Source organism: Brachyistius frenatus, unplaced genomic scaffold (assembly GCF_029030835.1).
Source record: "Brachyistius frenatus isolate BFR_SWC_R1_liver_20210118 unplaced genomic scaffold, ASM2903083v1 Contig_36, whole genome shotgun sequence".
Lineage (NCBI taxonomy): Eukaryota > Metazoa > Chordata > Actinopteri > Embiotocidae > Brachyistius > Brachyistius frenatus.
Genome location: NW_027210635.1, coordinates 3529095 through 3553456, shown reverse-complemented (window position 1 = coordinate 3553456; position 24362 = coordinate 3529095). Strand labels below are relative to the sequence as shown.

At 40.5% G+C, this 24362-nt stretch overlaps 1 protein-coding gene across 1 annotated transcript in view; it reads left to right on the top strand.

The window, feature by feature from the left end:
- myo15aa (myosin XVAa) overlaps positions 1-24362 on the top strand; it is a 40287-nt gene that overhangs the window by 5014 nt on the left and 10911 nt on the right. Inside the window, exons 2-39 of the mRNA XM_069701083.1 lie at positions 76-158; positions 530-593; positions 751-860; positions 1033-1107; positions 2905-2995; positions 3679-3782; positions 3901-3964; positions 4060-4173; positions 4283-4444; positions 5291-5404; positions 9677-9735; positions 10060-10183; positions 11273-11368; positions 11713-11844; positions 11956-12081; positions 12441-12518; positions 12634-12791; positions 12968-13013; positions 13097-13221; positions 13632-13749; positions 13961-14136; positions 14465-14549; positions 14710-14763; positions 14955-15040; positions 15360-15486; positions 15639-15734; positions 15937-16172; positions 16415-16605; positions 17068-17140; positions 17339-17530; positions 17652-17764; positions 18164-18255; positions 19995-20133; positions 22218-22580; positions 22900-22964; positions 23402-23539; positions 23656-23716; positions 24032-24182. Of these exons, the coding sequence (XP_069557184.1) occupies positions 76-158; positions 530-593; positions 751-860; positions 1033-1107; positions 2905-2995; positions 3679-3782; positions 3901-3964; positions 4060-4173; positions 4283-4444; positions 5291-5404; positions 9677-9735; positions 10060-10183; positions 11273-11368; positions 11713-11844; positions 11956-12081; positions 12441-12518; positions 12634-12791; positions 12968-13013; positions 13097-13221; positions 13632-13749; positions 13961-14136; positions 14465-14549; positions 14710-14763; positions 14955-15040; positions 15360-15486; positions 15639-15734; positions 15937-16172; positions 16415-16605; positions 17068-17140; positions 17339-17530; positions 17652-17764; positions 18164-18255; positions 19995-20133; positions 22218-22580; positions 22900-22964; positions 23402-23539; positions 23656-23716; positions 24032-24182 (4481 nt within the window). The remainder of the gene's footprint in view (positions 1-75; positions 159-529; positions 594-750; positions 861-1032; positions 1108-2904; positions 2996-3678; positions 3783-3900; positions 3965-4059; positions 4174-4282; positions 4445-5290; positions 5405-9676; positions 9736-10059; positions 10184-11272; positions 11369-11712; positions 11845-11955; positions 12082-12440; positions 12519-12633; positions 12792-12967; positions 13014-13096; positions 13222-13631; positions 13750-13960; positions 14137-14464; positions 14550-14709; positions 14764-14954; positions 15041-15359; positions 15487-15638; positions 15735-15936; positions 16173-16414; positions 16606-17067; positions 17141-17338; positions 17531-17651; positions 17765-18163; positions 18256-19994; positions 20134-22217; positions 22581-22899; positions 22965-23401; positions 23540-23655; positions 23717-24031; positions 24183-24362) is intronic.

Below are 24362 nucleotides of genomic sequence, written 5' to 3'. Positions count from 1 at the left end.
CGTGCACGCATTTATTAATTAATTCATTGAGGCCTTTGTATTTGCCTCATTTCTGAGTGTGTGTCCATGTTATAGATGTATTTAATCAGAAGCCAGCCCACCATAGCTCAGCGGGAGCAAAGAGAGGAAGATGGTGTGGAAGACATGACACAATTAGAGTAAGTAAAAAAACAATCATCTACCGTTACTCAGACTTACAAAACCAGTAAAAGGCACTCCACCAAATGAAAAATGTCTCCTATTTGGCTATTCAGGATCTGTAGGTATTTCAGTCGTATTTGTGATTATCAAATTAAAATGCCTGAAAATGGCTCTCCAGTGCACTCAATATATGACAAGTCATATGAGTGACTTCTACAAGCTGAAAGTGTATTACCTAGTGGTGGAACAGCTAAAAATGACCAAGGGAATGGGGGAAGTCTATTGTGAGGAAAGGCCAGCTCAAATATGCAAATATTTTAGTGGGGTTAGTGCGTCTTTGAACTGCTCTGCAACAACCTTAAAGCTCTTTCTCATTGCTTCTGTCCAGGGAGATGCATGAAGGGGTTGTTCTGCTGAACATGAGGACAAGGTTTGAGAGGGAGCTTATTTATGTAAGTATCCCAACAATACTCACATCAAACGCACATATCTAAACGCAAATCAGTGTACTGTAAATTTGTGTCGGAGTTTACAAATTGATTTGTTCATCTCTTAGTGTGACCTCCATTTTTTTCTTTTCTTCTCTCCCTTGTCATTCTTTTTGTGCAGACATACATAGGTAGCATTCTGGTGTCTGTGAACCCCTATAAGATGTACAACATCTATGGGACAGACTTGGTGCTGCTGTACAAGGGTCGCGCTCTAGGAGAGAACCCTCCGTAAGTCCTGTTCACTCTTACACTAACAGTAACTAACTAACTTCAGTAAACTGAAAATAAACTGAACGTTAGAATGATAAGATGGGAACCTGGTAGGATAATACTTTGGTGTTAACTACTGTTATCTTATAAGAGGTCTGATAGCTTGTCCCATGAACATTTTCTCCTGCAGGCATTTGTTTGCTATAGCAAACGCTGCTTATTCCAAAATGATGGATGCCAAACACAACCAGGTGATAATAATCAGGTAAGAGACTGACTCTCATTTACCATCACTGCTCGTTTGTATTTTACTCTTTTAATTGTATTGAACACTATGTGCTACATGTTTACAGTTGATCATTCATTACACTGTATTTTTAACATCTAAATCTTACAAAGTGCTGCTTTAAGTTTCATTTGGTGTGTCATCAGTAACCTTTCAAGGTCTTTTACATTGTTTAACCTTGGTGTACACAATGTCCATGAAGCTTCTTGGACAGTCAGGTTTCCATCAGCAGTTGGATAAGTGTTTGTAAATTCATGAGTGTCTGTCTGTGGTTTACTGGCCACCAAACTTAAGACACGGCCATCCCTCACTTCTCTCGCCCTGCCTCTATCCATCACAGGGGCCTCGCTCCATGTCAAAACTGATCTCTTGGAGGAACAAATACACTCACCTCGATAAATTTACATTTAACAACAACTAGCATCCAGTGGCTTGCCGTCAGATGTGAAAACATACACTCATGTAGTCACAGACCTGCACGAGTGCTTTTAGACATGACCAGAAAACATCGTCAAATACACGCACACACACACACACACACACACACACACACACACACACACACACACACACACACACACACACACACACACACACACACACACACACACACACACACACACACACACACACACACACACACACACGTACACGCGCACAGACGCTGACACACCTGGAACACTCTAGCCGTACTCGGAAGGAGACACCTGTAAGGAAAGCCCAGCCAGGTCTGGGCCAGCAGCAGATTATGTTTCAGAGGAGTGTGTGTCGGAGTGCACGTGTGTGGACCGTGTGTGTGTGTGTGTGTGTGTGTGTGTGTGTGTGTGTGTGTGTGTGTGTGTGTGTGTGTGTGTGTGTGTGTCAGTGAGTGCGTGCGTGTTCAGGGATAACTGAGGTCTGGTGTACAATGACCAATAATGGCCCGGTTTTTAGCTAACCAACCTGTGAGCTGAAACCTTATGCTGGAATGTGGTAAAGGTGCCGGTGTCCCTAAACACACACACGCACACACAACTCTGCCCCCCTTTCACCAGGCTTACATAATAGTGGTACTTAGTGCTAAGCTGTTGGCAGTGGGAAAGTGCTGGACGTGTGTGTAAGACTGTTTCAGGTGGTTTAACGCAAAAGTGGAATTGAGGCCGTGCCGAATGCAAGATTAACTGGGTCTTACATCACTTAGTCAATTAAGGCAAACACTCCACGAGAACCAGGAGGAGGTGAGAAGGATCGAATAATAGACGCTCTACGTCACAGATAAAAGTCATCCGTAGTGGTGCTCAAAGTGCGGATAATGTTCTCAGTTGGTGAACCTTTACTGCTATCGAAACTGATGCTGGATTTTCCACTTCTTCACTATTAGGAAACTGGATTCTTGCACTTTTGCAGCCCCGTACGCAAACTGGGGAAGTTAATTCTGCCGACCATTAAAGAATACAAAGCATGTAATCAAGGAATCTAAGAAAAATGAGCAAAAAAAGTGTCTTTTCCACTGTTCACTTTTGAGATTTTCTATTCATTCCATTTGGTAGGACTTTTCTGTTTGATCTAGAAAACGTGGCTAGATGAACAAAATAGTTCATTTCATCATGTCAGGGTTTCAAAAGCACTGTTAATTACTCATAGTTTACAATTTCCATGTATGTCTGACATGCACATAAAAAACCCTGTGACCTCTCCAGGTCAGCTGAGGAGAAAAACTGGGAAAATGTATTATATGTGATAGTCATATTGATGGGTGTTACCTGTGAATGGTGAATATGTGTTGCTATGTTTCAGTGGGGAGAGTGGGTCCGGAAAAACAGAGGCCACCAAACTCGTCCTTCGCTACCTAGCAGCAATACATCACAAATCTAATCTGGCGCAACAGGTACGCACACACAACCCGACGTGCACAAACTGCTGCCATCAGTGTTGGATATTTGCTGGTTGACACACACACACACACACACACACACACACACACACACACACACACACACACACACACACACACACACACACACACACACACACACACACACACACACACACACACACACACACACACACACACACACACCGTGTTGACAACTAATGCATTTGTTCACCTGTTTTCTCTGTCTCTGCGTCTCCGGTGACCTTCCTTGGATGCAGATTGAGGTAGTGGGGTTCCCTGCAGGCCTTGTGCTTTACATTTTACAACTCATCCTCACATTTGGCAATAGGAATTAGCAGGTTGCTGTGTTTTGCTGTGGTGTTTTGTAATATTCCTTTGAGATTTTGTGTTTTTCTTGTATATTTCTTAATGAATCATCTTAACCAGGCTTCAGTTCATCTTTAATTTGACTAAGATTGACACTGAAACCAGTAGCGCTTTGCATATTAATTGTTTTTTGATATATTACATAAAATCATATATTGAAAACAATGGATGTGTTTGCAATAGTTGTTTTCTGCGTCAAACAGCGGTAGTAAAATGGCTGCCGTTACTGTTCCAGCACCATATTTTCAGCATGTTTGTCACCCACCTGGTAAGCTTGTTGAGTTACGGTGTGTTTGAACGCCTGGTAGATACTCGAGGCAGCTCCTCTGCTGGAATCTTTTGGAAATGCCAAAACTGTGCGGAATGATAATTCCAGTCGCTTCGGGAAATACATCGAGGTCTTTCTGGAGGAGTGAGTTTCAAAAAAAATCTACATGATTTACAAGTTTATTTTCTGTTCTTATCTCACTCCAACTCCTCTTTAATTCTACTCATGCTTTTGTGTTTCGTCTGTTTCCGTGTTTGTCCAGTGGTGTGATCAGCGGTGCCATAACCTCTCAGTATCTACTTGAAAAGTCCCGTATTGTCTTCCAGGTGAGACATGCAGACACATGGACAACATGACATCTTAATATCTTATTGTTTCATGTGTATGGAAGTGCTGAGATAAATATGCGTGTCCACTTCAGGCCAAAGATGAGAGGAACTATCACATCTTCTACGAGATGCTGGCAGGTCTTCCTTCACAGCAGAAGCAGGCTTTCTATCTACAAGAAGCAGAAACCTACTATTACCTCAACCAGGTAGAGGACAGTACAGCATGATATCCGTTTTTCAGGATGGCTGCTCAGATCAAGATACAGATTATATTTACCTCTTCAGTACAAACTGATGTGTCCTCTCTCCACACAGGGAGGGGATTGTGGGATAATAGGAAAGAATGACAGAGAGGATTTCCTACGTCTGCTGTCTGCCATGGAAATCCTTCACTTCACCCCGGATGACCAATCGGCCATCTTTAGAGTCCTCTCTTCCATTCTGCACCTGGGCAACGTCTACTTTCAAAGATATGAGGTTATATTTACAAAGTGATCTTTCTTCATGTTATCAATATTATAATTACTTTCTTCTTGTTCTTTTATCAAATTTCTTTGAAGGTGCTTGTGTCAAATTGTTTTTGTGTCTTTTTTATGCACTAAAGACCGTTATGAGAGAACATTTTTCACACTAAAAAGTATTTCAATGGAAAAGTGCAATAGACCTCTATGTAGCGCTACATACAGAAGTCTCCTGTCCCGTGTTAATAGTGGCAGTGAAGGAGTTGTGTATCTATAGCTATGCTGTGGATCTAAGCCAAACCCACCAGAAGAAACTCTTGTCTCATCTATCAGTGGAGATCTGCCCACCATGTCTAATTCTATTCGCAACAAAAGGTTTTTGACTCGCAATCAACAGTTTTTATCTGAGAGAGGTCTGATTTGCAATACAATGTTTTTGTGATACAATAAAGAGGTGGACATCTTAAAAAAATTAAAGTCTCAAGTCTGTGACCGAAACCACCTTAACTGTAACGGATCATTTGTTTCCAATCCAGATAATTTTATTCTCAGTTCATATGTTGTACTCACTAATTTGGGTTTTAATTGCAAGTGTGAAAAATTTGCTTTCAAAACTGTCTTTTATTATTGCATAAAAAAGACACAAAAACAATTTCATAGCTTGTAAATTCACACTGAATCTGACGTTTCATGTTTATCCATATTATTTTTGTTATTGATGTTACCTAATTGGAGACAATTTAGGAAATTAAAATGACAGATAACTCTGTTTTTAATTCATGTACAGCATATATTTGTGGCGTATATATTGGTGAGCGACAGATCAAGTCAATTTTCTTTATTCCTCTCTGTTGCACTGCAGGCTGATGGCCAGGAGGTGGCGTCAGTGGTGAGCGCTCAGGAGATCAGAGTGGTGGCGGAGCTGCTGCAGATCTCACCAGAGGGACTACAGAAAGCCATCACCTTCAAAGTCACTGTCAGTATCAAAGTGTGTTCAATGTGTATGTGTGTCAGTGTTTTGGGGTCTCTGTAAAACAAACATTTTCTTCATTGTCTGCTTGAAAACGACATGCTAGAGATTATAATCTGCGTTACTCCAGGACCGGCTGGTTATTTAATATGTTGTCAGTCACTCTCGTTACACTTACAGCTGAGTTTGACCAAACGTTGACAGGTAGGTGACACGGCAGTAGTACGCCAGCGTTTCTGTCTTGCTTACACACGCGTGGTTACATTAAAGGCATTGTACTAACCCCAGTGTCACTTACGCAGACACAAAGGAGACACGTGTTAATGCCACACAGAGTGAAAGAAAGAAAAGACAAGAAAGAGGCAAACGGCTGGAACTGATGTGATCGCATGTTTTTCTTATCTTTCTCTGGTAGATTTTTCGAGCCTAACTAATTATTTTTTTTATTGACTTTTGGTTTGTGGGATGTGAAGTAAAGAGTTGTGTTACCTTTCATAAGTAATCATCAATGTGTCCCCTGTTACATTTACTGTAATGTCTCATGTTTCTCAGCTTTGGTAAGCCAGTAGCATTTTATTTGGCTCCTGGAGAATTGTAGAGCAAAATATAATTCCAACATACCATCTTATTTTTCAAGAGATTTTTTTTTTTTTTTGCACGCATGCAATATGAATAGTTTAATAGCGGACCTATTGTGTTTTAGTTTAATTTAGGAATACCTTAGTGACTAAGCAGCAGCCTCTTTACAAAATCTAAGCCACCAGAAACAATCTGCTTCAGTTGAAAGTAAAAGAACAAAACAAAGTGTGATGACAACAGTCTGTAAACCTGGAGATGCTTCAACATTTGTAAATGAGCTGTACAACTATTTATTAAAAATAGTTTTGGCATAGGCAGACTTCACCATTGATGTAGTCTGAGGGTGGGACAGATCATAGCAGTGTGCACTGCATGAGTGTCTCAACCTGCCCAATAAGTAAACCATCTGTTTAAAGGTCCCATACTTCATATTTTCCCCTCTGATATGGATATTAAGACTTTGCAGTCTTGATATCCATAATAAGATACTTATTTCTTGACATAGTTCTACATCTCCTCCCTTAAGCTTCTTTCTGGAGCGCTGGGCTTTTTTTTTGTGTCGATGTCTTTAAGGCACATTAATATTATTGACCCTCTCTTCTGATTTGATGACTCTTTTCTGACTGATGACTCACATTCAGGCAAACCACAAGTTGTCTTTCATCTTGTAGCTTGCTAGCTGAACAACAGACTAGAGGTTGGACAATGGGCCGCGCTGAGTGTGGACATTAGTTTGGGTTTGTGACATCATAAACTCACTGTGGCCTCACAAATTTGAAATATATTTTCTTTAAAAACAATACAGGCCTGAACTATAAAGTGTTACAAATTGTAATTTTGTGATCTAATTCCTGCCATGAATTTAGTATTGCTGATTTTCATAGAAATGTCCCCTTTTTTTCCAAATTAGTTTTTATTTTTAAAATCAAAATTGAAGATAGTTTGTCTTGTCTTCAAGACTGTGAGGGGTCAATCTACTTTGACTTTTTAGTAAACTTTCTATTTTACTGATAACTTCATGGATTTGGATTTCAGTTTTTATGGCGTGTTTTATCTCTAACCTGTGACCTCCTGCTCTGCTATCATCCGATCATTCATTCATTATGTTTTGACGGACAAATCTGAGATCATGTAGCTGCTGTGATTCATGGCCTGACTCTATTTCTATTTGTAACACAATCACTTCATGAATCAGTTACTATCAACTACTCATTATGTAACTACAGGTATGACTCTAATCGGTCAACATTGAATATTGGGTGTATCACTTACACTCTACACACATATCTACATGCAGACGAGCCTGAAATGCATGCTTACAGGCACACATACAGTACACATATATAAAATAACACACAATATGTACACGCATACTATTGAGTTATATGCTATTTTGTAAAGTAATGCTTCCCGCTGTGGAAGCATCTCTTGAATCCCTTTACTTGCAGTTTGTCATCGTGGATAGTTTACATTTATATAAATGAGTGCAGTGCCCGTTCAGAAGCGTTTGCCAGTATGACTTTATAAAATTAAATTATGTTAAATGTTCTTGTTTGCTTCAGGCAGAGTCTGATAGACATTTGAAACGACACACAAAAAAAGACATGACTGCATCCTCCCTGCCATTTATTCTTCACTCACCCGTTATCCTCTTTGGGCACCAGTGCAGCAACACATTCATGTGATCTGCATCATACAGGAAAGAACTTGTGAATCCGTATCAAATCCAGGGGTTCCAGGAAAATAGGAATTTCCCTTCTGGAATGAATCCATCATAAAACCAACTAACAAAAACTACAATTGTAATAATCTTTTTGGGTTAAGGGCCCAGTTCCAGTTGTCCATCACTGTATTTCCATTGTTGTTTGATTTATATCATGTCAATAACAAAGTGAAAAACTCAGCCAAGAAAATAACTTCTCTCGTCAATTCTTTTTCAATCCATATTCTTTCATATGTCAGTCTCTGATTGAGCAAAGTCTTGTTTTTCTGTCCAGTTTAAGAAGTAATTCCACTCGTCCTGACCGTCTTGTGATGCTTCTGTTTAGGAGTGAGGGTGATGAGACCAAAGACAGACTGAGGAATACATTAAAAGTAGATTTAATCATGGCACACCCTATGTCTTGTACGGGCACACACTGTTATACAGTATGCAATGTATAATTGAATTTCTAATTTAGGCATCTATGTAAGAGGAGAGGAGGCAGTCATACCCACTCATTTCCTCTGGCTGGATGAGGTGTGTGAACACAGATCTCAAGTATCAAAGTATTCTGTATCTGATCAGACCTCAAGCTTTACAGATTATCATCAATAAATAACAGAGTAGATGGAGGGAAGCAAAGGGATAGACCTTGAGGTAAAGTAGAAAAAAGAAAGGAAAAAGGTAAGAAGTCAAGCAGATAGCAGGAAATGAAGAAATGGGAATTAAGATGAAAAGAAGTCACATTCTACCTGTTATGCCTCAGAGGATGACTTGAATTAGTTAGTTTCATTTTTTTGGGACTTTAACAGAACATGTGGCGCTCAGCTTTGTCTGCAGCCCGTGGCACCTAACATACTGTACCTGAGCTCAGGTGTCAGTTTGGTCAAATTATCTGGTTGATTCACAAATATTGCTGATGTAGTTATGGAAACTTGTTATTTATCCCTCCATATGAAAAGACAAATCAGGCTGTGGAACTCCTATATCGTTTTAATGCTACTACTAATTTTTTTAATTATATACCAGTTGAAAGAAGATGATGTATTGCCTTTGAACTAACAATACTATTATTATTTATAGTTTGATTATTATTATCAGTAGTTGTAGTAACAATAGTGTTTTTCTTATGTTATTATCATTAGTAGCATTAGTTATAATATTTCCACTAGGAGTTTGAATATCTCTCTTTGAAAATGAAGTTACCAAATGCTTGACTGGCAATTTCTTTCTTTGTATCTCTGAACAAAGACGAGTTTACCGTGATGATAAGGGCGCTGTGTTGCGGTATTTAGGAACAGCGCTGCTTTAAGCTCAATGCAAACATCAGCAAACTTGGTGATGTTAAGCACATGTTACATTTACTTCCATTGGTAAGCGTGTTGGCATGTCCGCATTTGCTTATTCGCATTAAACATAACAGTGCAGTTGAGGCTGATGGGAATTTGGATAGTGTTGTAGGCACTGTCAAAAAAAAATCTCACACAAAACAGCAAATGTGAACCTCCATGGTAAAAGGGAGTTAAAGTCAGTTGAACACCAAAGTGTAGTTTAGTATTAATCTTCTAGGGGCTATGACTGCCTGTGTGAAATTGTAACTGTTACTGCAATGTTTGAACGAAAGCGACTGATAGACCAATACTGCCATCTACAGTCACGTCACTAGCATTACTTAAAACAAAAAAAAATCAAATACTGTAGCGTTTAACCCTGGCACTGGTATTTACAAATACCACATCTGATTGGATGAAGGTGGGTGGAGCTGGGCAGAGAGTAATTGGATGATCACCAACCTGTATGAACTAATATGTCTTTTCACTGAGGACATCCTAACGTGTCACGAGGGGGAGAAAACATGGGTGTAAATAGTAAAGTTTAATGATGTAAAATGTAAAATATAAAGAAGATGCTGTGAGGCTGAGATTGTTCATCCTCCTTCCCTCTACATAAAATATGTTGCCTAAATGAATGCTATGCTGATCCTTTCTTTTCCACAGGAGACGATGAGGGACAAAATCTACACCCCTCTCACTGTGGAAAGTGCTGTTGATGCCAGGTGAGACACAACCACATGTCCAACATGTACACGGCCTGAAAACATATCATTGTTGCTCCAGATGCAATAACTTTCTAAAAGTAGATTAACAATAGATGAGGATTTTTCTTCTCATCAATTGTTTTTACAAGTGATATTGAAATTCTGCATATTTATTCAAAACACTCAGACCTGTATCCTAATCTGTGATGAGTCATGTTTGTGAGATCTTACATGTCCGTGATTAATCTAACCTCTTTGAATTAATGGCCTGTCTGTCTCTAATTTAAAATATTCCTGGTTCACTCTCTGTCCGTCTTTGACACACAAATCTTTGTTCTCTAGAGATGCGGTTGCCAAGATCCTGTATTCGCTGCTCTTCCACTGGTTAACAGAAAGGATCAATGCTCGGGTGTACCCTCGCCAACACACCCTCTCCATCTCCATCCTGGACATTTACGGATTTGAGGTGAACAAGTTTTCATCTGTGTTTGTCATCCTGCTTTGTAATCTTATTTTATTATAACATAAGCTTGATAACAGTAAGTCAAGGAGTAATGAAAAATCAATCATTTTAGTATTACAAATGTGGCTCTCCCTGGAACCACATGAAGAAATAACTCTATTCCTGCAAATTTATGATTAAAGGAGAACTCATGCATACTCATTTCATAAACCTCTCCATTAAGACCACGTAACGTTGAAATAAAGACCAACATTACTTACACCTCAAATGTAGTTCTTTATTCAGTACGTTTAAATTATGGATCTAAAATGCAACACTAAACAAATTAAATGAAAAGAAATTAACAGGCCAGCCAAACTTGACATAAGTTACAGAAGTCAACCACGCTATGGTTGATATACAAATTAGAACTTTGTGACATTTCTGTTCATTTGTAGACTTTCTGACAACGAGGGGACACCAATCATCTCAGGCATAACAAGCACCCTTACTCCAGCCAAATCATTCCCCATTAAAAAGGCAATTTCCTGAGGCAACCTGATGGCAGAGTTGTTAGGGTGAATAACACATGGGTTAAACTGCTGATAGAAACCTAGTCCCTGCTCTGGCAGCTGACAGGAACTTAGCTGCATGTCATTCCACTGAGCTCTTTCTCCACATTTGCTGTCTCGGGGCATTTTCAGTGATGAAAGAAGTATGCGGATATTATTTTCTTTAAAAAAAAGTCACACAGCAATAACGCAAGCCAGGCAATCATTTTCACTTGAACATAATCTTTGCCTTTTACAATAATGTGATCAAAAGTTTTATCAGCCTAACGGAGTTATGCTACACATGTTGCACTTACGTTAGTTGTAAGAAAAGATGCACAACAACCAGCAGGGGGAGCACATAACAGTCACCACACAGGACCAAACAGAGAGCATCTCCTCACCTGTCTGTCACTTTACACTGTAGAGAGAGAGACTCATGAATGGTCACCCTGTAGACATGTGGATGAGACATAAAGATTCACCAGCTGTGTGTGTGTGTGTGTGTGTGTGTGTGTGTGTGTGTGTGTGTGTGTGTGTGTGTGTGTGTGTGTGTCAACAGGATCTGGCCTTCAACAGCTTTGAGCAGCTTTGCATTAATTATGCAAACGAATACCTACAATTCTTCTTCAATCGGATCATATTCAGAGAGGAGCAGGTGAGTCTACGTCACACCTGCAGGAACACACACACACACACACACACACACACACACACACACACACACACACACACACACACACACACACACACACACACACACACACACACACACACACACACACACACACACACTCTCTCTCTTCACATGACGAATGCAGACACAAAATGCACACACATGTTTGTACACTTATGCAGAGAAGGATACAAATGGATTCCAATTGGTGCTGAAACCATCAATAAATTAATTGATTAGTGGATTGGCAGAAATAATAATTTTGTATCTAGACAATTGGGAGGTGTAATTAATATCACATTATAATGTCTGTGATCCCCATGCAGGATGAGTACAGCAGGGAACAGATCCCGTGGCAGGACATCACATTCAGCGATAACCAGCCCTGCATTGACCTCATCGCCGCTAAGCCTCATGGGATACTGAGGATTCTGGATGATCAGAGCTGTTTCCCCCAAGTGAGGAAGCAGGGACCCACAGAGAGCCTGAACACACTTGCACATTTCTTATATACACATGTTAAAATATTGTACATGGCACAGACATAGAATCTGCTAATTTGTTGCCAGGCAACGGACCACACGTTTCTCCAAAAGTGTCACTATCACCATGGCAACAACCCACTGTACCTGAAGCCAAAGATGCCCCTCCCAGAGTTCACCATCAAGCACTTTGCTGGTCGGGTCACCTACCAGGTACTCAGCTCCTCGTTTGCTCATCCCTGTCTTTCTATTGGCTGGTCAGTAGGTAACAGATGGGATGTTATTGGCTGAAATCCTTCGACTTGTCAATGGCATGGCTAAAGGAATGGAAATACCAGTTCACCACTTTCAACAACTATTGGATGGTTTACTATGAAATGCTGTACAGACGTTGGTGTGGCCAGAGGATGAATCCTAATAAACTGCATGATCGCATGACTTTTCTTTGTAGCAATATAATGAGGCCTTTGGTTTTACTAAAATGTCAATTTGTTCAGTACTTTGCTTTTGACCAATTAGCAATTATGAGCAGGCTAACGCAGTTCATCCAATCTGTGATGTCACTGATGCAGGTTTACAAGTTCCTTGATAAGAACTACGATCAGGTGCGACAGGATGTTCTTGACCTGTTCATTCAGAGCAAGAACAAGGTGCGTGAAGCGAAGCATCTTTTATCAAAATAAAAGCTCACATCAACATGGCAACTGCAGTAAAACCCGTGAATGTCTTGTTTGAACATGTTTCTGTGTACTTATGTGTGTCCAGATGGTGTCAAACCTCTTCCTGGCTCACGCAGAGGTCATGGGTCAGCAGAGAGGAGGTCACATGAGGAAGAACAGCACAGTCACCAGGAAATATCAAGCTCCAACTGTCAGCAACAACTTCCAGCAGTCCCTGCTTGAGCTCGTAGAGAAGATGGAGAGGTGAAGTGGACACATTTAGTCACATACAGTAACTGCTGGTGCACAGTTACTGACCACAAGTAACACATTTTACGTAGACATATAATTTCCTGAGACTGTAGATATTTAGATTTAGATGAGAAAGATAAGGAGAAACATCACTGCTCACTTGGTTTTCTTTTATTCCTCCATTTCAGGTGCAACCCTTTTTTTGTTCGCTGCATTAAGCCAAATAATTTGAAGGTACATTTTCAAACAGTCTGTATTTATTATTATTTACGTGCATGCCAATCAATGGTTTTGAGCAAGTATTCACCCGTGCTCAGCAACCAGATGTGTTTGAGGATGACCTGGTCTGCAGCCAGCTGCGACACTCTGGTGTCCTGGAGACCATTAGGATCCGGAGAGAGGGATATCCTGTCAGAATGCCATTCCACGTCTTCCTGTTCAGGTAACATCACGCTGAATGCTGGGAGGCTATTGGTCAAACGAGAGAGGTGTTCATATTTCCAGAGGTGTTCAGACACTTCTTAAATCTGCCAAAGAGCTGAGGCTCAGAGAGGAGTCCTAATATCTGACAAATTAATGTGGTTTTGAATTTAATATGTGAACCAGTGGTTTTCCTGTTTTCAGTGTGAAACAGTTTTTAAAACACAGAACAGAAGCACAGATTAATTAGTCAAGAAAAGACTTGAAAATAAAAGTGTCTCCTGCAGCAGCCTGCATCTAACAGAAAATGAAAGCAAAAATTGTATATCTATCTTGTCTGTCTATCTTTTCTGTCTGTCTGTCTATGCTTTTAAATATATAAATATATACAGTATGTATGTGTGCTTTCATGTCAATGTGTGTCCTCTGTAGGTATAAGTCCCTGGCAGGGATAAAACAGCTTCCAGCAGCAAATGGAGAGAACTGTGTGATATTGCTCAGTAAACTGTGTCCCCTCCGACCAGGAACCTTTCATGTTGGAGTCACAAAGGTGAAGTTGTTCATCTAAGTCCTATTAAAGCAAACATACCGTTTCAGTACCAACTGATGGTGGTGTCATTGTACTGTGTAAGAATTGTTACCTTGCTCTGTAACTTCAAATTGTGATGCCATGTTTTTTATTTATACTGTCCCTCATATCATATATATTTGTATCATATTTGAATGTGACATATATGTATGTGTGTGCATGTGAATGACAGCTGTTTATAAAGGAGGACATCTACCAGTTGTTGGAGTGTAAACGAGAGCGAGCCCGTGAACTGGCCGCCCTCACCCTGCAGCGTTACACCCGCATGTTCTTTGTCAGGAAACGCTTTGTTGAGTTCCGCATCAAAATGATCAGGTTTCAGGCGCAGTGCCGGGGCTTCCTCATGAGGTGAGCCATCACATAGAGATCCTAAAATCCTCATTCACTTAATGCTGCTTGAAACTGTGGTGGTCGAGTCCGACGTTAATGCTGTTCAGTGTCACCAGTCTGCATTTTTATGCACACAAGCAAAAATATATTGTGCCTTTAAGATAATGATCCCTGCAAAATCACTTTAAAAAAAACTTTTCAATGTGTGCAAGCAGCTGAACTGAAACGCTTGTACTTGTGTATATGTGTTGTATGTCAGAAATAAGATCAATAAAAAAACCTGAGATTGAATATTTGTTAACAATAAGTTACATTTTAGTGGTACAATTCTCGTTTTACCCTCCAGGAAGCGCTACGTGAAAATGAGGGAGAGTCTGGTCCGGTTCCGCTCTCTTGTCCACATGTATGTCAACCGCAAGCAATATATCAAGGTACATGTGGTGTCCTTTCAAGCAACTTAATACTTTACTTCATTTTAAAGAGTCTGAGGAAGACACACACTTATAACTTGAGTTTGTTTCGTGCTTTTGAGTCTTCTTGTTCTGGATCGAAATGAAAAGATTGAGTGACATTTCTGTGATCTGTTTGCAGAGGAGGTTTCAAGCCCGGAGGAAAGCTGAAGAGGAGAGGAGGAGGAGAGATATGGTAAGATGAAGGCTTGGACAGGCATCAGACAGGACTTGAACGAGAAGTGTATCCATTAAAGTAGTGTGTTCTTTTCCCACAAGATTTAGTTGATCTAAAACTTCTGCTCTCTTTTAACACAGTTTTAAAGGGAAAATCTGTCTAAATTGATTGTGACTTTGCAAATGAAATAAACATAGTACCTCTTCCAGGAGCTGACCAAGAGGGAGGTGGTTAATGTCACACACTTGGTGATCCCTGCAGAACTGGGTGCTTTACTTCAGACAGCAGGAGGTACGTAGATGTCTGTCAGTCTTCCCCCATGATATGATGTACATACAATACATATTATTTATGACCCAAAGGTCTGAAAGTGCTGCACTCAGCTCTTTGAATGTTTCTCATCGCATCAGCACTGACCGTGTTAAATTAAAGGAACGACTTCCGGTCCTGACAGATTGGAACAGGACTGGCATCAGTTAATAAATATTACATACAGTGAAAAATAATGACCTCATGTTTTTTTGTTTTTTTTTAAAAAGATTGTGACACTTGTTGACTTGTTGTTGACCCTTTTCTCTCTCTCTCTCTCTCTTTCTCTCTCTCTCTCCAGTCAGGAGGGAGTTGCACTCAGATTGTTTAGCTTTGCTTCAGGCTCCTCATATCCAGGAAGAGTCTCAGCTTACTTTGCCTCTGGACATCAACAACTATCCTTTCTACCGCTATGTGCAGATCTACTTCAGGGTGAGATGTGCACCAACATACATGGAGTCGTTCCTCAGATTTGTCCTCATAAAAAGATGACTGAGTCTTTTTTTTTTTTTACAATTTTCCTTTGGATTTATGAGCTGTTGGGACATTTTTCTGCTCCTGAACTGAATTTCTTTTTAACATAGGAACCGAAGTTTGGGATATTGATGGCCCCTCTGAACTCCCCTCTGACTCGGGTGGAGGAGGAACTGACAGGGGAGGCTCTGGAGCTCTTCATCATGGTGGGCTAACCTCTTTTACAAAGTGTTTACTTTAAACTTAATTTACCCAGAAATCTTTTTTTGGTTATCATCACTTGTCCCAAATAGTCGTTATTAGTGAGGACGTACAAAGACAAAGTAAAAAAGTTGTAAAAGAATACACAACAAGCTATGAATCAGTAAGACATCCCACCGTTTTTTGCCCTCATTCTGTTTTCTTCAGGTGTTACGATTCATGGGTGACCCTCACCTGAACGGGGCGCAGGAAAACATGTTTGGGAATTACATCATCCAAAGGGGCTTGTCGTCTCCAGGGTTACGAGATGAGATCCTGGCTCAGGTTGTCAATCAAGTGTGGAGGAACATAAACTCTGACAACGCAGAGAGAGGTTGGTTGCTGCTGCTGGCGTGTGTCTGCAGCTTTGCTCCGACATCCAAGATGGACAAATATCTGCTGAAGTGAGACTTAATTTATTTTATGTGTATATAAATGATACTGATGATAATAGTTGGCATTGGGTAATGTAATTGGGTAATGTAAACAAAAGAAATACAGCAGGCTGGCTTACAAAAAAACACAAAACATACTAGAAATACAACTGAAAATATAACTATTTATTTATTTGATTAATTTGAGAGTAAAAAACGATTTCAAACTTTTTCTCCTTAAATTTAAACCACAGTTGACCTTTGCTCTCCAGGTTTGTATCGGACCACGCCCCTGCTGGTAGTCAGGCGTTGCTGCAACACAGACTCATCCAGGCCAATCAGAAGATGCAGTTGGGCTTAGACTCCCCCTCCGAGACTGCACGGACCTATCCGCTGTCACTGCTGGAGTGGACAGCCAATAGGAAGAAGGCTAACATGGTGTTGCATGTGCACTGTTTTGATGGTGAGATGCAGCTGGCCATTATATCGTGCAATTGTAAATGTCCGCCTCTTTGCTCCTCCTGGACGATAATGGTCAAACACTGCAAATACATCACAAAAATTTCCTTTATATATATTTGTATCTTTCCATTTATTTTTAAAGGAGCAAAGACAAATTAAAGGCTGATTAAATATCATGTAGACAGTCTTTCTCACCTACAATTTAAATGGGCACACGCCTCAAAGAAAAGCAAGCAGAACCGCCTGGCATCACTTTTATTGAGTGGGATCAATTACAGCCGGTGGTCATTGATTATTCATTGGCAGTCAGGATCAGGTGATGGGACCTGAGGTCTCGTGGTCTTTGAATTGCACAGTTAACACACAGTTTGCTAATGACCTCTAAACAACTGGTGTGATTTCAAAGCCACTAAATCCAAAGACGAAGATGTTTCTGTATTTATTCATTCATATCTCTCTGTAGGAGAGTCCTTCTTGTGTCCGGTCCATTCTTGGACCAGCGGAGAAGATTTATCTGGAGACATCCTGCGTCACAGGTACTAATATTATACACGCAGTATTAATTTCGACCAAACTTGCAGGTATTTGTGTATGCTTTTGTTAGTATGTCAGTATAAATTAATTTCCAACTTTATAACATTTTGATGTAAACATCTTCACGGGTTAAGTGCTTTAAGTGCAGAATTAAAACGTATCTGCAGATAACTGAGTGTCTGAACTGTGCGTCCTTGCAGAGGAGTGTCTGACTGGTGGAGGGGGAGTTCAGTTCTGATGAAGGAGCACAGTCAGTGGGTGGAGTTAGCTGGGCACGACTATGTGATGGACCTGATTGCTGACCTGGAGCTTCCAATGGACTTCCCCAAGCAGAAGAGCTACTTCATCATCAGCACTCACAACCCGGCCAGAGTCAGAGCTAATGCCAGCCTGTCAGTACGCAAAACACATGCATACACACATACATACATAGTATTATAACATACAGTACATTACACCGAAGGCAAGACATTACTAAGTAAATTCCTCTCCTCTCCTCTCTTCTCTTCTCAGTGCCTTGTTTGGCAGTGGATTTGAGTCAGATGAGGAACTTCCTTCTTCCTTGCATCCCAGCAGCAGCAGACCAGCCTACAGTCTGCCTGACTCTGATGGTTACTACAGCCATGGTACACAAACACACACAAATATGTTTTAAATTTATAACTATGTCCTTTTGTTAATAAGAAAATGTGCAGAGCTTGCAAATGCAAGGTGTGTACAGTTACGTTTTAATCAAAATGATTCAACTCAGGTGAGTTCATAAGGGTTTAAAAAGTCAACATTTTCTGATGATTTTGAATTTTGATAACTTGCATGTCTTGAGTGACATAATCAAACTGATAATGAAAATGTACTACCTAATATTTCATAGTCACAACATTTTTTATGTAATAGAACCATGTCAGTAGCAGCTAAATTAAGGAGCTTCATGCAGAAAGAAGAAATTAAATTCTGGTTGCTAAAAGCGCTGCATGTAAAGTTTAAAGAAAATCTTTAAAGCCTCTCTTCTGTTTATCTGTGTCCAGTAGAGTCAGATGCTTTCAGTGACGGTCAGACTCAGAGAGGAATGGACCGCTACCTGGACAGTCTGTTTGACCCTGTGCTGTCGGACAGCAGCATAGTGAGTACTCACACTCATATCAAATACACTACAGTAAACTACATGTCCTAACCATGCTTAAACTTCTGTTTTGGAAATACCTCAGTTCTGCCAGAATATTATATTTCATTACCTAAAAGGCCAAATAATACTTGATAATTCAGTTTAATCATTTCAGTCATCTTTGCAGTGAAAATCCTTAATAGGTGACTGTATCATTACCTTTGCACAACCCAAAAGTCTTTGCACTATGACTGCCAGTGGTTTTGTACATATTCTTTGTGTATATGAGTGTGTATGCATTCGATATGAACAGCATGGACGAGTTTCCAACTGCATTTCCGGTCGCTGTTTGTATGATGACAGTAAAGCTGAACCATGACCTTCGTTCAGGTCCTCTGATGTCATAAGCTTTTCTGTTTTATTTGACTGTAAAGAAAAAATATAAAGATGACAACCTCTATCTTTCCCTCCACAAAGTGTGTGTAATTCCTTTTTTAACAGCTAAAAAAATACTGAACAAGAAAACGTTACTCTGAACATCTACCATTGTAATTGTAACACACAGACACTAAGGGATCGTTTACAACTGTCACTGCATCAGTGTGAAGGAAAGGCAACACGGAAAAAGACACAACATAACCAGTTGTGTTGAACCACACGTTATGGTGAATTATGCCCATACAGTCCACTACAATATCACTTACTGCATTTCATAGACTAATCAGTTCATTGATAAGTTTAAATAAAAAGAGAAATACAGGTGGAAAATATTATTGATTTAAAATTGCTCTGAAATGCATAAACCTGCCATGCTATGCTCCCTGAACCTTCTGAGTGTGAAGTGAAGTTGAGTGTTAATGGATGGATGCAACATGTGATCCGCCGCCTCTGTTTGTGTATGAATGGAGCAGACAGGAGGGATGATTAGGTTACTGAGTGACCTACCGTATTTTACTGTAACAACAGGAAGCGCATATAAAACCGCTGTGTGGGCAGCACTGCACTGTAAACTGCTTTATATTTGGTCTATTTGCAAAAAAAAGAGAACAAAAAGGGGGCTCCGTCATTGGGGGTGAACAGGGAGAATTGCCTGCAAGTATGTTTAGAGCTTTGACAAGATATCTCAAAGACACTATTTAAAATCAAAACATCATAATATCTCTATGGTTCCGTGTTCTTGAGACCCTTGTTGCCAAGACTTTCTTCAAAATCTTTGGTTTTAACATCAGCTGTCAATCATTTTTGTGGGTTTAATATGAAGCTATATTTTCTTTAATGAAATTAGATTTTCTGCATGTGCCACCTTAAATATTGACCTCATCAACCCTGTCCCTGTTAACTGTCTTAAAGTCTGGCAGCAGACCCAGAAACATAACTTCCTATAGAGCATTCTTCCTAGAAACATAACAAAAGAATTTGGGATATGTTATGTTGCACTGAATTCTGCTGCAGACTTTTGTTGTGAGTTTGTGCCAGCTGTGTTTATGTTTGTTGGAGCTTCTCCTCCAGTATGTACGGTAATTCCTGGGGAGTATTCAGTTCCTGCAGACTCACAAAGAGAGGGTCTGAATGAACCATTACAATACACTCCCCCTCTCTTCATCTCCTAGCCTCTCCCTCCCTCCCTTTCTCCTCTTTGTAGCACACACACTCTTTGTTGAACCTCTTCATGTCTCTTAAACTCCAATATCTCACCATCCACACCTGTATTTTTCCTTCTGCTGAATCTCCGTGAACTGCCTCTCTCTGCCCACCTGGATATGGAAAAGACTGGAAGCTTGTCAGCAAGGATGAAGGGAGGAGGAGGTATAGGCATCACCGGAGGAGGAAGAGGAGAGGGGGAGAACCACGCAGCTCCCAGTCGGCCTTATCCACCAGGAATACATCCAGGAGGTAACACATTGGAGTTGTGTGTGTGTTTCCTGTTTGTTATGTCCGGTTGCAGTGCGGATTGTTCATTTGCTTTTTCTTTGGATTTGTAGTTTTATCTTGCCATTATTTTTTAAATTTTTTTTGTCTGTGTTTAGTTGCATTTTGCTGTTAACTCAGCTATTTGTACTTTTCTCTCTCGTCTTTTATATTTTGCAACACTTTTCAGTTCCAGTACTTCTTTTATCTCGTCTCTAAACTCATTCTCTTTACTGGCATCAATAATTTAGCTCTTTCTAAGTGGGTCCTAAATCCTTGGCATTGGTCTCAGGTTGATAATTGGTTTTATCCTCTTTCTCACTTCACAGCTTTTGAATGAGGGAAACACTATGACATTTAAAATATTTTGGATTTCTGTTATAAACCTACATTTCCAAAGTAAATACATGATTAACACAAGCTTTAAAAATACAAAAATAAAAGAAGGACATCATTTAATTCAGTTTAACACAGTTATAAACAAAATGGAAATGAAAGATGATGAATGCAACAGATCATTAGAAATGTAAATATTATTGCAGATACATTATTTCTATCTTGTTACCTCATTGACACAGAACTGGCCTGAAGGTTAAAGGTTCAGGTGCACAGTTCAACCTTAAGCTGTCGTTTAGAGGCTGTAATGAGCAGTCTGACCTCAGAGATAATGCATAGACAGCCATTCACTGTATCCACTGCTGACTCCTTTACCCTTCATGGGAATCTGTTACTCTTTCTTTCTGTTTCTACACATAATATTATTTCTGTCAAACCAGCACACTCACTCACTGATCATGTGGCCTCTGAATTTTTCTCTGCTATTTTGCAAAATCTTTCTCTGTGGTTGTACAAAAGGTCTGATAATCAGAAATGTATCACTTTCCAGATGTCTGGAAATGTTTATTACCCATCACTTTTTGTTTACAGGTCAAGCTCTTGTTTTCTTCTGCCCCTTTCTGTGTGTCCTTCAGACAATATGTTATATTTCTAATCAGTAATTGATCTCTAATGGACAATGCGCAACAGTGATGACAGAGGAAAAAGGGATGAAGGGAATGACAATGTCATCTATGCATATATAAAAGGATAGTGGGTAGTTGGATATGGATAGTTTACCTTTATAAATGTCGTCTATGCATATGATATAATATGTTGGACAACTATGGTAAACGCAACCCCAAAAACCTGTGGCCCCGAAGTGCAAAACACAAATACGAAAAGAAAAAACACATCAACATTAAGGATTGGGTCGGACCAATCAACAGAAATTCAGTCACCAAAAAGGCTAAAACTTTTATTGATTTTGGCAAGTTGGATTCATTAGTGAGCACGATCACACATCACATCAGATAAAACTCTATGTTTGCAGAATATTAACCAGGCATATGCATGGCATCACATTCATAGATATGACAGTGCATGATCAATTTCACTGAGCAACATTTTGCCTTTATTTTGAAATAGATAGTGGCTAATGTGAGCCCATTATGACAGTTTAATACAAATTACACTTACCATTAAGAATGAATCATTCACATGAGCTCAACATGTTCACACTCACACAATGACTATGTCAACATCCAGATGTTAGGCTTCACTGGTAAACCAAATTATAATTCTGAGCCTCTGCTGATACAAGATAAAATGTCAGCACATCACCAAAGTTATTACATTTCATCCTGATGAGAACATTCATGTGAAATGACAATCCATTGTTGCTGAGTCATGTCACTAAGTATCATAAAATGTCAACTTCATGGGTACTCCAAGTCAGAGGGATTCATCTGACCGACACCATGAGTGTCTGCATCCAAGTTCATTTATTCATTCAACCAAAATTGCCGTCCCGAGAGCGCCAATGTGGCCAATTATGTCAATAGTTATTTTTAAACTGGTGTTAATAATAATTTTGTTGCAAAATAATATTAAAATATCCATCTATTGTCATATGTGAAAGCCCCAGTTAGTTTGGTTGACACTTAATGCCCGTTAAAGTCCATTTAAAGCAGCATTAGAGCCCCATAATCAACATTAACTCTGACCATCTTTCCTGCCTGCTGCTCCTCAAGCTGTCCCAGTGCTTCCAGTAGCAGGAGGAATGATGCCACCCATCCCCACCATGCCGATCCCCTCCCACCACCATCACCACGAACAACACCAACAGCAGGAGCAGCAGGAGCAGCAGGAGCAGCAGCAACAATACCACCAATACAACCGGCCCCAGCAGACTACTACCACCCCTGCTGCCACTCGCGTGGCACCCACCCCGTCGCACACTCGCACCCACGCCGCTGCCCCCACATCCACCCCTGCTGCTGCTAGAGACACTGACGTAGCATCCCATGTCATTGGCGTCCCCGGTCTGCCGGGGGTGCCCGCGCTCCAGCCCATGCCTGTGGTCCCGGGCCTGCCTGTGATGACAGGTGTGCCAGGTACAATAGAAGGGTGTGCATTAGTTTTTCCAGCATGTTTGGCCTGAAGCACGTTGGCATGATGGACTTACACTGTCTTCCATTAGGGTCACATGAAAGCCATATCAAAGTTTTTAATATCTTGCATTTTATCGTGAGGCTTCCTTTGTGTGGTTTGTTTGAAGTGGAGGAGTCTCTACTGTTTTTTTTGTTGTTGTTATTGTTGTTTGTTATACTTTTGGCTTTTTTTTTTTGCACAGGACTGTGTATTTTTTTCTTTTTTCTACTGTTTCTCTGACATCATCTTTACCACATGGTGTTCATATGTTTTCGTCTCCAGGATCGGAGCAGGCAGTACTGACTCAGCAGCAACAGGCCATCATCAACCAGCAGGCTATCATTCTGGTCTGACACTTCCCCTTTCTCTGCTCTAATAACAGCTATAATATCAAAGCTGCTGTAGGTGGATAGTTACAGGAAAATATACGGTCTGGCAACACTGTTAATCTGTTAAAACTCATTAAATTGCAGTTATTATTTATACTTGCTAACAACTTAGTCGAGACATTCCCTATAAGTAATAATAAACTGCAGTATTCAACAGCTCATGGTACATCGGTTAGCCATTCAGCCCATGTAGCCATCATTTGAATGCTGAATATGAAGAGTCAACGGAAGAATATACAGTATCATGAAGGTAAACTGTCGTTTACATATGTGTGTGTGTGTGTGTGTGTGTGTGTGTGTGTGTGTGTGTGTGTGTGTGTGTGTGTGTGTGTGTGTGTGTGTGTGTGTGTGTGTGTGTGTGTGTGTGTGTGTGTGTGTGTGTGATTGTGGTACAGGCACAGCAGATGACCATGCAGGCCATTGCGATCCAGCAGCAGATGTTGTCCTCCTTCCCCCCTGTTGCTCCGGCTCCCCAGTCGCCACCCTCACATCATTACACACACTTGCCCCAAAGCTCACACACACCCAGTCCTGTGAGTAATCACACATGCTGTGGTGATGTGCGAGCACACCTACGGATACACCTGCCAGCATGCATTGGAATTTAAAATATCGTCTTGCTGCTGTATCACTTCTTGTTTCTCTGCAGACCAAAGAGAGTGAGGAGTCAGCGCAGAAGCCCAGACCTGCTCCTGTTCACCGCAAAGCCAGTATGTTTTACATCTGCTGGTAGAAGTCTTTTATGGTGAAGGTTCAGGATGCCTTATCCTTGCTGGGCTCTCTGAATAAAATAAAATTGTGGAAATAAAAATATTGATGCACAGCGGCGAAGTGATTTGAGGTTGGAAAGCTCGCTGCATCAACTTGAAAATCTGGAATTCACTAAGAGTCCTTGAGAAAGTCTATGATTACCGTTTCTATGGGGTTGCCTCCGTGGTTACAGGGTGGCGGGATGAAGGCACCGACCGTGAACCGCAACATCCTCAGTTCATGTGTGCTCGATATAATAGAAAGTTATATTCCAGGTCCAACACGTGGTCCCCCTCATGAGGATGTGGTCCGATCCAGTGCAAGTGCGAGCAACACTGAGCGCATGGAGCCGAGCCACGACATAAAAGACATCATCAAACAGCACCAGCCTGAAGGCACAACATCTACTGGACCTCCCACACGACGGTAACACACATGCTTACCTGAGATAGTGATAATATCTCATTCTGTGGTATTTATTCTGTTCTAATGACTTGGATCTGTGTGTGTGTGTGTGTGTGTGTGTGTGTGTGTGTGTGTGTGTGTGTGTGTGTGTGTGTGTGTGTGTGTGTGTGTGTGTGTGTGTGTGTGTGTGTGTGTGTGTGT